At 50.6% G+C, this 12796-nt stretch overlaps 1 protein-coding gene across 1 annotated transcript in view; it reads left to right on the top strand.

Moving 5' to 3' along the window:
- Positions 1 to 1813, top strand: part of HTRA1 (HtrA serine peptidase 1) — a 57346-nt gene extending 55533 nt beyond the window's left edge. Inside the window, exon 9 of the mRNA XM_082854747.1 lies at positions 1107 to 1813. Coding sequence (XP_082710873.1) covers positions 1107 to 1275 — 169 coding nt within the window. The 3' untranslated portion in view covers positions 1276 to 1813. The remainder of the gene's footprint in view (positions 1 to 1106) is intronic.
- Positions 1814 to 12796: the final 10983 nt, after the last annotated feature.

Here is a 12796-nt window from a genome sequence, read left to right as displayed (position 1 = left end):
CTTCAAAAGTCCTCTTGAGGAGGGGTATCAGATGGAAAGAGTGATGTCGGACTTGTTATGAGTCTCCAGAACAGGCCTGGCTGGGGAAAGAGGCTTGAAGGAGCAATGTCCCGGAGACCTCGAGCCGTGGTCCTGTCCTAGGCTGCTGGATGCCTCCTGAAGCCTTCGCTAATGATGTCTGTTATCAATCAGGCCGTACTTATCCACACCTCTAGAAAAATAACCCAGGGGATGTCAAAATAACATGAAAAGAAGTAGGTCAACTAACAATCAGGGTCTGTTATCTGTATCGACGAAATATCCAGAGAGAGGTGCTAGACCAGGGAGGGGCCGGCACACTGTTTCCTGGGAACCAGATCTGGAAGAATAGATTTTGCATTTTTAAGAGGTTGAAAAAATTTAAATGAGAACAGTATTTTAGGACACATGAAAGTGATGTGAAATTCAAATTCCAGTGTTATGTAAATGAAGTTTTACTGGGTCACGGCCATGCCCAATAGATTATATATTGTCTGTGGTGGCTTTTGGACTACCACGGCGGGGTTGAGTTGTTGTGATGAAGACCATCTGGCCTGCAAAGACTAAAATATTTCCCATCTGGCCATGTACAGAAAAAGTTCGCTGACTCCTGTGCTAGACCATTAAGAACCATAACCGCTTATTGGACACTGTCATATAGAAGAGCTACAGTCCCAGCAACAGCACAAAGCAGGCGTCTCACAGTAGAGCCATCAACCCATCCCCGTAGGAGCTGCTCTCTGAGTTGTAACACCCATTACAAGCAAGTTGGCCACGGTCCTGGTACATGGTAGATGGTACATCCTCATCTCCTTTGGAGTCCATCTATGATAAGATCATACAAGTGCTGGTAGGCATTTCTACAATGGACATGATTGATGATGTGGCCTAAAAACCTCAAAAGGAAATAATGCAACCCATGGGTGGTTTAAGCCAGTCTCACATAAGTTAACTATTACCCCACCCTGTTTGCTCTGGGCTTTTAGGTCCTAAACTGTGCCTCTGTTGATGTACAGTTGATCACCTTTCGCGGCAGTTAGACCAGGAGGAATGGAAACATTACAATCGCATTTCCCTTTGTGTTGCAGTGGTGGGCTCAAGGAAAATGATGTCATCATTAGCATCAATGGACAGTCCGTGGTCTCCGCCAACGACGTCAGTGACGTCATTAAGAAGGAAAGCACCCTGAACATGGTTGTCCGCAGGGGCAATGAAGACATTATGATCACCGTGATTCCCGAAGAAATCGACCCGTAGGCAGAGGCATGAGCTGGACTTCATGTTTCCCTTAAAGACTCTCCAGTGGATGATGCATGATGCCTCTGGGCTGGTGGCACTGGATGCCCAAGACTTTTGACCGCCATGTTGCTTGTTCAGCAGAAACACTGGCCAGCGGAATCCTTCTTGATAGGTCGTAGGCAAAGCCAGTGTAACGTTGTAAACCCGCAGGCAGAAGCTCGCCCTTCTGTATCGTATGTATGCAGCGTGCTTTTTCTTGCCAGCTTGGACTGCTTCTGCTCGGACAGTCAACGTTTGTCTCCTTCTTTAACCGAGTCATCATCTTAGTCTAGCTAAGCCTGTTGCTATAACGTGTAGGTAAGAGGAAGGTCCCATGGGAGCCAGGATGGTACCAGGCGTGCTTATGCTTTCCTCCTAGTCAGCATCCAGAGGAGGGAGTTGCCGAGACCACGGGAGGGTGAACGCTGGCTTCCAAAATGGCCAAAGTTGCCTCTTTTAGGAACCTCTTCAGAACTGGGAGCACAGTGACTTGGAGTTTGAGCTATTAAAATACTTCTTCATACTTTGCTTTCTGGCGTCCTTCTTTGCTGGGAACGGCTGGCTGGAGTCTCTTTGAATTGATTATAATGTCAACGGCCTGCTCATTGCACCACGTTTTCCCTGCTGGTTGAGCTTGAGGTCGCACCAGTTATTTCAAAATCATCCCGGGGGTTTACCAGTGCTGTGAACACTGTGCCTGGCCACCCTGGCTTCATGAAAGCAGCCTGAGGTCAGTTGCCCTTGAACCTGGAGCTTTTCAAACTAAAGAGAGGCTGTTAACTCCACACACCGTGCAATAAGTCAGCAAAGATTTTCTGGACCTCTGCTGTGTGGCAGGCAAGGCACAGGGCCGAGGGTAGAGGGGTGAATGCAGAGTGGGACCCCAGAGCTTCCGTTGAGAAACTAGGTCTCTTTCTGAAAGGGAGATGGTTCAGGAGACCAGGATGAGACCCAAGAGTCTTCAGAAGGCGCAGGCTGAAGCTGATTCCAGCTGTCTGGGGCTCTGAAATAGATCTTAAACCTTGTGGGGTTTGGAGCAGGGCTCCCCTCGATGTGTCCTGGAACAGATGCGGCCTTAAGGAGCTGTGGGCGCTTTTAGCTCCGTGAAAGCTTCCAGGAGTTTGGGAAGCTGGACCCGTGAATATGGCGGCCAAACTTTAGCCTGGAACTTTGCACAGGCCTGAGTGCCTGCAGGGAAGCGTCCACCACAGAGGACCCTGCTTACACCCAGAGCAGAGCCTAAAGGCTTTCTAAGTGTCAGCAGTCCAGAGGGGGACCTCGGACAGGAGGGAGGTTCAGTTCCATAGACTGAGAGCTTAATCCTTCCTCGACCACGAGACCTCTGTGAGCAATTCGTAACTGGAGAGGCTGTGGAAGGTGAAAGGCGGCAGCGGAATGGAGGCACAGCAAAGCCAAGCCCTCGTCAGTACTGACACTCGGCAGCCGAGCAACTTGTGCTCTGCTGAGCGCAGTGCGTCCCTCTGCTCTCTGCTTAGATGACCTTGTAGAGTCAGGAAGGAGCCCGTAAACGCTTTCCCTCCTGGCATGGGTTTTGCGTTCCCCTGCCTCCTCATTAAAGGTGGTGACTCAGAGGATGGCCTGTGGCTTCAGGGGTTCATCCTCAGCTGTTTTGCCCGTGGGCCTGCTCCTCTGGTGGTCCCCGGGGCCGAGATGCTGCCACAGGTGGGGAGGACGTGCTGGGTGGCATTGAGGTCAGAGCCCGCCCGGCCCCCAGCCCATCTATCTTCGGCCTGTCGTCCACTCGGGAAATCACAGAGGGTTCCTCTGGAAGGAATCGGCCTGGCGACCGATGGGCCTGAATTGTCTGTAAACACTCAGCAATATCTCCCAAAGATCCACAGGGCTCTGGGTGGGGTTGGAGTTTTGCCTGCATATGTTTGGTCTGTAGGCCTACATACAAGGCCGTAGAAAGGGCCGCTTGGCACGCTGTAGGCACATGATGTGTTTGGTCACAAGGCTGCACTGGCCTGTGGGGCCCTGTGTCCTGTGGGAGCTGCTCATCCTAGCACCCCATACTCATCCTTTCAGCTTTCACAAGGCTTCTCAGAACAGATTTTTTTTTCTTCCTTTGGGCTGTGATGGAGGTTTTTGCAGCCCGAATTAGCCTTAAAACCTGGGAGGCAGAGCTGAGTTGAAAGAGCATGGCTTTCGAAGTTAGAGGGACTTGGGTTCACTCTACTGTCTACATTGTACTGGCTGTGTGACATTTGAAGAGTTACCTAACCTCTCTGTGCCTGTTTCCCATCTGTAAGATGGGGATAATAATAATACTTCCTATGGCTGTTGTGGGGATTAAATGAAGTAATACATGGCACACAGTAAGCACTCAATAAATACTAGCGACATATATGTTAACTGTCTTTGAGCCTCAGTTTCCCCCTGTGTAAAATGTGGAACAATAATAATGTCCCCCTTGTACTGGAGCTGTGAGGGTTAACCATGATGGCACATGCCACTAGGTCAATACAGCTGCTAGTGTTCTTGTTGGTATCAGCCTGCCACTGTGCTGGTGTTTAATGACACTCACAGTAGCAGACGTCTGTTGGATGCTTGCTGTGTAACAGACACCATGCTGAGCATCTTACATTTATTAGCTAGTAGTTCAATCCTCAGATCAGCCCTGAGGTGGATGCCACATTTATCTCCTTTGACAGGTAAAGAAATGGCTCTTCAGAAATTAGGCATCTTGATCAAGCCACAGAGCTAATAAGTGGAGCTGTGATTTAAGCCCAGGAGGTCTGAGTTCATGGCTTTTGTACGGTGCCACCCGGCCCGTCTTTACCTTCTTAGGACCAAGGCTTCTGGTCCTTTCATCTCTGTGTAGTCTAGGTCCATCACCACTTCTAGAAGGTGGTCGTGGGGACGTGCGGACTCAGCCCCCTGCTGTGTTGGTGACTCATCCTGGCCCTTTCAGGTCTCTCAACAGCCCCATTGGCTGGTAGATCAGCGGCTGCCGCTCTTCTCTGTCTCCTGCAAAGCTTCCTCCGCTCACCCACACATCTTCCAATCTCGGCCCCCCGGCTCCAGTCCTCTGCTTCCAGCTTTTGCGAAACGTCAAGCGACGCTGCCAATCACGGGGGCTGGATTTCGCCAGCACATTTGCGTCACTTGCCGGTCCCCATCCAGCCCTGCAGGATGCTTTACGAGATGCTCTGGCCAGGAGAGGCTCTGAGTGCAAGAGTTCCTTTGCTGTGCTTTCCGGGCCCAGCTGAGTGGGTGTCATGCCAGCAGCTCTGTACAGGGTCACTCTCTTTTCTGTGTGAAAATTTGGAAGAATGCCCACATCTGGTGGACAGGGTGAAGGGCAGCATGTGTTTACAAGAACTCGCTCAGTGCTTGTCTCCACCTGGTTAATGCTTTAGACGGGCCCGAGCCTCCGATGGTGGTGCTTTGATTGGCGAGGGTGCTGGGCCCATTTTGGTAAATGCCACTCAAGTCAGGGCCGGGCTCGCTGAGGTTGTGTGGAAGGGGGCCTGTGTCTGGGCGAGTGGGCCGGTGCGGGTTCCAGGTTATGACAAAAGCTGCCTTCTCCTCTGAAGGTGGTTATGGGTAGGTCAGGGGTATAGCAGCACCAGGGTGGCTTAGTGCCACGATGGCAAATAGGATTCTACTGGGTCCTCCGGGCTGAGCTGGTTGTAAGACTCAGCGCAAAGGTGTTTTAAAACAAAGGTGTTTAAAAGCCATGTTCACATGCCACTGCCCACCTCTCCTGCAGGGACCCCACATGGTTCTAAAGAACTGTCACCATAACTGGGCTATGGGATGTGACTGTTGGCCACCTGGATATGAGCGGACCATCAGGATACTCACTTGAAAAGCCACCCCTGTCTTGAAACAAGTATTTTTGGTGACATTTCTGAGCATGTGTCCCCCCGCACCCCCAAGATGCACTGAGCCACAGCTCACAGGAAGGAGTCGGTCTGCCAAGCACAAGCCCGTTCCTGGAATCAAACGGTGCCCACGTGTTGGAAGCCCACATCAGAAGGGCCATGGTCTTGGCAGGAGACCTTGGGCCTGGCTACCCGGGCCTCCAAACCCATCTGTGTCCTGCTTCTGGGGCCCAGCTGGGCTGACTCGCTGCTGTCCACGCTGGCTCCCACCTGGAGCCAATGGTCCTCTGGTGTTTCCATCAAAATATGGGTGGAGGGGCTTCCCTGGTGACGCAGTGGTTGAGAGTCCGCCTGCCGATGCAGGGGACGTGGGTTCATGCCCCGGTCCGGGAAGATCCCACGTGCCGCGGAGCGGCTGGGCCCGTGAGCCACGGCCGCTGAGCCTGTACGTCCGGAGCCTGTGCTCCGCAATGGGAGAGGCCACAGCAGTGAGAGGCCCGCGTACCACAAAAAAAAAAAAAATATATGGGTGGAGCATGTAAAGAGCAGAAGCCTTCCTGCCGTTAGGCAGCTGTTTTATTTAGAACTTAAAAAGCTGCCTGCGTGTGGTGCCTGCCAAGAATCAGCAAACATCAAAGAAATAAACCCTAACAAATGCATTATTAGTTAAAAAACTAAAAATGAAAACTGGTTCAGATGCTTTATGAAAATAGTATTCTGTTACATGTGTCTCACTGGCTCAGGTAAGCTTTTGTACATGCACTGCCTGATCCTCTTTCACCCCATCTCCTCTTCCTCCTCCACCACCACTGTAGGATCCCCATTTTACTGATGAGGATAGTGAGGCACAGAGCCGTTAAGTAACCAGCCTGAAGTCACACAGCAAGAAGGAAGGTAAACCTGCTTCATTGGAACTCAAGTGCCTGGCTTCAAGCCCTCTCTCTCTCTCTCTTTTTCTTTTTTTAACATCTTTATTGGAGTATAATTGCTTTACAATGGTGTGTTAGTTTCTGTTTTATAACAAAGTGAATCAGTTATACATATGCATATGTCCCCATATCTCTTCCCTCTTGCGGCTCCCTCCCTCCCACCCTCCCTATCCTACCCCTCTAGGTGGTCACAAAGCACCAAGCTGATCTCCCTCCCATTCTCTAGTAGGTCTGCGTCTTTATTCCCGTCTTGCCCCGAGGTTCTTCATGACCATTTTTTTTTTTTTTTTAGATTCCATATCTATGTGTTAGCATACGGTATTTGTTTTTCTCTTTCTGACTTACTTCACTCTGTATGACAGACTCTAGGTCCATCCACCTCACTACAGATAACTCAATTTCGTTTCTGAGTAATATTCCATTGTATATATGTGCCACATCTTCTTTATCCATTCATCTGTCGAAGCAACTTAGGTTGCTTCCACGTCCTGGCTATTGTAAATAGAGCTGCAATGAACATTTTGGTACATGACACTTTTTGAATTATGGTTTTCTCAGGGTATATGCCCAGTAGTGGGATTGCTGGGTCATATGGTGGTTCTATTTGTAGTTTTTTAAGGAACCTCCATACTGTTCTCCATAGTGGCTGTATCAATTTACATTCCCAGCAACAGTGCAGGAGGGTTCCCTTTTCTCCACACCCTCTCCAGCATTTATTGTTTCTAGATTTTTTGATGATGGCCATTCTGACTGGTATGAGGTGATACCTCATTGTAGTTTTGATTTGCATTTCTCTAATGATGTTGAGCATTCTTTCATGTGTTTGTTGGCAATCTGTATATCTTCTTTGGAGAAATGTCTATTTAGGTCTTCTGCCCATTTTTGGATTTTTTTTTTTTTTTTTTTTGCGCGGTACGCTGGCCTCTCACTGTTGTAACCTCTCCTGTTGCGGAGCACAGGCTCCGGACGCGCAGGCTTAGCGACCATGGCTCACGGGCCCAGCCGCTCCGCGGCATGTGGGATCCTCCCGGACGGGGTCACAAACCCGTGTTCCCTGCATCGGCAGGCGGACTTTCAACCACTGCGCCACCAGGGAAGCCCGGTTGTTTGTTGTTTTGATATTGGGGCTGCGTGAGCTTCAAGCCCTCCCTTAAGCACTCGGCCATCATCCCCTTTGCCTGATGCTGCCCAGTGACATTTGTAACTGAAGACCCATATTTCCAGGGTGGTATAATTTTCACTTGACCCATCTCTGAAGCAGTAATGATGTTAGTGGCTGTTTTGTGAGAATGACTTTGCAAAACGGGAACGCTCACATGGTTTCATGGGCATCGCCCCCCAGAAAGGGTCAGAAATGCTGTGGGCAGTAAGGGAGAGCCCAAGGCACACCCGTCTCGCATTCGTTCACAGATAATCCGGGCATCATCTCCCAGCTGCCTGTCTGCCTTCGTGCCTTTTCCATTGTGCTGTCTTCTGATGAGTCATTAGATCTGGAATACAAAGTCTGAAACCATACCCAGGGTAAGCAGTGTGCTTCATCTTTGAAAGCCTGGCACTGACGCTGAGCCCAAAGAACACATCCTAAAACCTCCAGGAAGAGAAGATCAGCAAAACACTTGCACTGACCTCAAACTTCATCCAAAATCCTGACAACCAAGAATCCGCAACATTAAAAAAAAATAATAATTTTATTGAAGTAGAGTTGATTTACAGTGTTGGGTTAAATTCTGCGGTACAGCAACGTGAGTCAGTGATACATATATATACATTCTTTTTCATTAGAATCCTCAACATTTTTAGCTGTTTTCTGGTTTATCATCCTTGCCCTTTCCCTCATAAGTTAATTGCACTGACATTTAATGACTGAGATTGAGAAAGGTGGAGTGGGTATGAAAGAGTCTGAGCTGCTCTCCTGTACTAATGAAAGTAGATCAAAGTGAATGGGGGTTTCGGGGGAGTGTCCTCTCAAGACAGGGCAGCTGAGGTAGGGGCTTACCACATCAGTTTCTCCTTTTAATCTTGGTCACGCACCCCTTCCTGCGACCTTTTGTGCAGCGCTGTTTCTGTGCCCTGCGTTGTCCCGGGGAATTCTGATGGCGCCCTAGTCAACCTTGCTGCCTCCCTTTTGACGGGAGGAAACTGCAGCTCGGAGGGGCAGCGTTCCTCACTGGATGACACACTAAAGTCAGAGCAGAGGGTCGAAACCAGGCTTTTTGCCTCCTGAACCCGTGTGCTGGCTCCCATGGCGGCAGCCCCAGAGCATCTTCCGTACTGGCTGGCTTAGTGGTCTGGAGCCCCACACCCAGTCCCTATCCTGGATTTGGGTGGGACAAGGGGTAAACATTTGTCAGCACAGCTTTCTCACCAGTCAAATTACTTTAAGCTGAAAAGCCACAAAGGGTGAAAGCAAAAGCATCTAGGGGCTTCCCTGGTGGCACAGTGGTTGAGAGTCCACCTGCCAAGGCAGGGGACGTGGGTTCGTGCCCCGGTCCGGGAGGATCCCACATGCCGCGGAGCGGCTGGGCCCGTGAGCCATGGCCGCTGCGCCTGCGCGTCCGGAGCCTGTGCTCCGCAATGGGAGAGGCCACAACAGTGAGAGGCCCGTGTACCGCAAAAAAAAAAAAAAAAAAAAAAAGCATCTAGAAAGAAAAAATTACGTCCACGAAAACCGGCACATGGAGGTTTTAGCAGCTTTATTCATAATTGCCAAGACTTAGAAGCAACCAAGGTGTTGTTCGGTAGTTGAATGAATAAGTAAACATCCAGGCAATGGAATATGACCCAATGCTAAAAAGAAATGAGCTATTAGACCCTGAAAAGACACGGGGGAACTTTAAATGCTTATTACTGAGTGAAAGAAGCCCATTTGCAAAGGCTACTTACCGCATGATTTCAACCATGTGACATTCTGGGAAAGGCAAAACAATGGAGACGGTAAAAATAAAAACTAGTGGCTTCCAGGAGTTAGCGGGGAGACGGATGAATGGGTGAAGCATAGAGCATTTTGAGGGCAATGAAACTATTCTGTATGATGCTATAATGATGGACACATACATTTGTCCAAACTCATAGAATGTACGACACAGAGGAAACCCTAGTGCAAACTGAGAACTCTGGGTGATAAGGATGTGTCTTGTAGGTTCACCAGCTGTAACGAATGTACCATCCCGGGGGGGGAGGGTGGTGATGGGGGGAGCCTGTGGGTGGGGTGGGGCAGGGGTGTAGGCGAATTTCACTTCCTCCTCGATTTTGCTGCCAACCTAAAACTGCTCTCAAAAATAGTCTATTAATTAAAGTTTAAAAACAAACATCTGAACGAGATGCACTCACCATCAAGCCCTTGAGCTAAACGAAGCACCTGCCTGACCCAGAAAGTGACTTCAGATTCTGGTCCCCCACACTGGCTTCCAGCAGTGGCCCCGTTCTGCTTCCTTTTTGTTTGTTTGTTTGTTTTTTGCGGTACGCGGGCCTCTCACTGTTGTGGCCTCTCCCGTTGCGGAGCAAAGGCTCCAGACGCGCAGGCTCAGCGGCCATGGCTCACGGGCCCAGCCGCTTCGCGGCATGTGGGATCCTCCCAGACCGGGGCACGAACCCGTGTCCCCTGCATCGGCAGGCGGACTCTCAGCCACTTAGCCACCAGGGAAGCCCGCGTTCCGCTTCCTTTGGCCCAGACTGCAGATCCAAGACAGGCGTTCTGGGCAAAGGTGAGAGGAGGGCGCCTTTTAGAGCCTCCCAAGGAAGAGCTTCCCCAGCAGGCTCAAGCCTGCTGAGTTATCCCTGAAAATAAAAGTGAAGACCCCAGTCGCAGGTGCTGGGAGTGTCGCTGCTGCCCCCACGTGGCTCCCACGTAGCTCCAAGCCCGGTTCCTTGCAACCTGCTCTGCCAGGGCTTCCCGACGCGTCCTTTGTCTGCGACAGAAACACATGTTCTGATGGGAGAAAGTCTGTTCTTGACTAATGAGGCCGGGGGCAGGGGGGACGCTGTGCCTTGCGCTGGGAGCTCTGTGAGGTGCGCCAGGCAGACCGCTTCTGTGTGCGTTTCTACCCCCTGGGTGCCACCCCTCTCCTGTGGCAGTCACCTGTCCTTGTGACAAAATCCCTCAGAGCCCAATCAGGACCGAGGAGGCTTTTGATGACCACGGCTGCCTCTACTCCATGAAGCCACCATCACCTCCCTCCTGGGCTCTCGGGCAGTGCCTATGGCCTCTTGCATTGTCTACCCGCCCCAGGTGCCCCTGCCCGGCTACTGTGCTCTCTTCCCTCCATGAATGCCCCCGCCAAGCCCCTTTAGGAGTGTTGGGCTACTAGGTCTGGGACCACCTGGTCCCTGCTCACACAGGGTTCCTCTCCTCCTCCCGGATCATTTTATAACCTCCTCTCTACCTATGAAGCAGGCATATCACATCTGAGCTCCAGACCCCTAAACTATTCATTCCTCCGCTGGGAGAGGAGAAAAGGTCCCATTCAACATCACGGCTGGGATGACGGGGTAGGTGTGTCCACTAGGGGGTGAACTGACCTCATGAAAGTCCCGGGAGGTGTCAGAGGACTTGGCTGTGAAAGGGAAGGGTGCCTGGAGGAAGCAACTGGGAGGACCAGCCGGCGAGCCTGGGGGCAGGAGTGGGCAGCTTCCCCCAGCCATGACTGGGCAGCATCGCCAGGCCTAGGGGGGCAGCTCTGATGCCCCCGGTTCCCTTCTGTGTTCCAGACACAGCAGCCCCCTTCTCTTCTGTGTGCGCACACACCGATCTCATTTACTTGTCTGCTTGTTTATTATTTGTTTCTCCTGCTAAAATATTAATACAAGCCCCCTGACAGCAAGGACCTTACGTACAGCCTCTCCAGTGGGGCCAGGAGTAGGAAAGGAACAGCTGAGGAATAACGAAACAATTAGCTGCAGTAGAGAAATGTCCGCCACACCCTCAGGCATTTGCTGTGTCCCTCCTGGCCAATGGGAAGCATCCTGCTGCCTCTGGCTTCCCGTACTTTGAAATTTGGGACATTTAGACCTAAGGGGCAGGTGAGTACCGCTGGGAACGCCTCTCTGATCTTCAGTTTGCGTAGCTGGTTTCCTCTCCTGCTGTATTTATCTCCTCTGGTCATAACTCTCCTTACTTCTAAGCATCTCTCCCATTTTTGAAGATCAGCTGGACTTAGTGTCCCCAGTGGCACTGGGCTGTGACCTGGTGTAACCTGCTGTGTATCTGTTCACAGGGACACACCTGGTCTGAGGATCCCCTCCACCCTGGGTTCCTGACCCCCAGACCCACCCAGAGCTGAGCCTGGGAACCTGCATGCTAACAGGCCCTGTAGCTGAGAAACCCTGCCTGGGAGATCAGATCTGTTTCCACCTCATGCTGGCCCCTCTTCCTCCCAGCAAGAAATACTGGGAACGGAGGTGATAAGTTGGTCTTCTCCAGGGTGGCAAATTGTCAGGCTGAGGACACTTATTTACAGCCGTTTCTGCCCTCCTCTTTTCCCGCACCCACCGGGCCTCCAGGCCTCCAGGCCCCTCCCATCACTCATGTTTTCTCAGGCTCTGATGTGAGTTACTCACTCCTTGCAGAGATGCTGAGCGAGTGATTCACACTCTGGACCTTTTGAGGCTTCCCTATTGTTAAAGGTTGAGGCTGCTGGGGTTCCGGACAGTGAATAGGGGGGAGACAGGGGGACTGTCAAGCATGATGGTTCCAGCCCAACGTGAGGCAGAGGCGGGAACTGAGCAGAACTGGGTCAGAATCCACCCGCTGCTGGGTGCACAGCCTGGAAAATGCGTTTCAGGCCATGTCCCAGGCGACGTTGGAAGTTATTTAGTCTCTTGGGGCCTCAGTTTGTTCCTGTCTCTGCCTCTCAGTATAGCAAGCACCCATCTTCCATTGAACCAGGTTTAATAACTGCTCCCACTTTGCTATATTTGCTTTTTTACAAATAAAAAGGAAATGCCTTACAAACACATTGGAACTTCCCTTTGACCACCTTTGCCCAACCCCATCCTTCCTGCCTCCTCACCCCAGGGGCAGCTGTTGTTATTAATTTGATGTGTCACTTTTTCATACATTTGTATATTGCATATATATCTATGGGCAATATGTACTGTTTCATACAGGCTTTTAGAATTTCATTAACGGTATCATAGTGTGTATTTTTCTATAACTGTTTTTATACAACGTTGTTTTTTGAGATTTATCCTGTCGTGATAGGTCTATATCTATATCTGTATCTGCATCTATTTCTCCATTGTAGTACTCCATCGTATGAATATGCCAGGATTAACTTTTCTGTTTCCTGATTGATGGACCTTTATGGTGAAAAGGTTCAGTGTCTTGATCTGTAAAGTGGGAATCATTATACCTTTCTCACACATTGTGGAGCCTATGTGAGGGGACACAGGTAAAGGCATCTCACATGGTCCCTGGCCACAGAATCTTCTTAAGACCTACAGGGAGTGGTTTTCCAGCCCCCAGGATGAGTCCTGTTGCAGGACACACTGTGTCCAGTATCTTCCCCAATGTCCAGCGAAGGCAACCTTTCTGGTTGGCCTCATAAAAGGAGGGCTTGTGGCCCAGTGAACAGGGTCAGCCCTGGGGGCTCCTCTCTAAGACCAGAAAGAATTTTATGAGTCCTCTAACCCAGTTTCCTTCACAAGTTACCACCATGAGCTGTCCATTCCTTGCGAACCCTAAAGGGCAGCTCTATCTTAAATCGGGTCAAATATCTGTGT

The sequence above is a fragment of the Leucopleurus acutus genome, assembly GCF_964270905.1.
Source record: "Leucopleurus acutus genome assembly, chromosome: 14".
Lineage (NCBI taxonomy): Eukaryota > Metazoa > Chordata > Mammalia > Artiodactyla > Delphinidae > Leucopleurus > Leucopleurus acutus.
The sequence above is the reverse complement of the archived record's forward strand: the minus strand, read 5'-3'. Positions and strand labels throughout refer to the sequence as shown.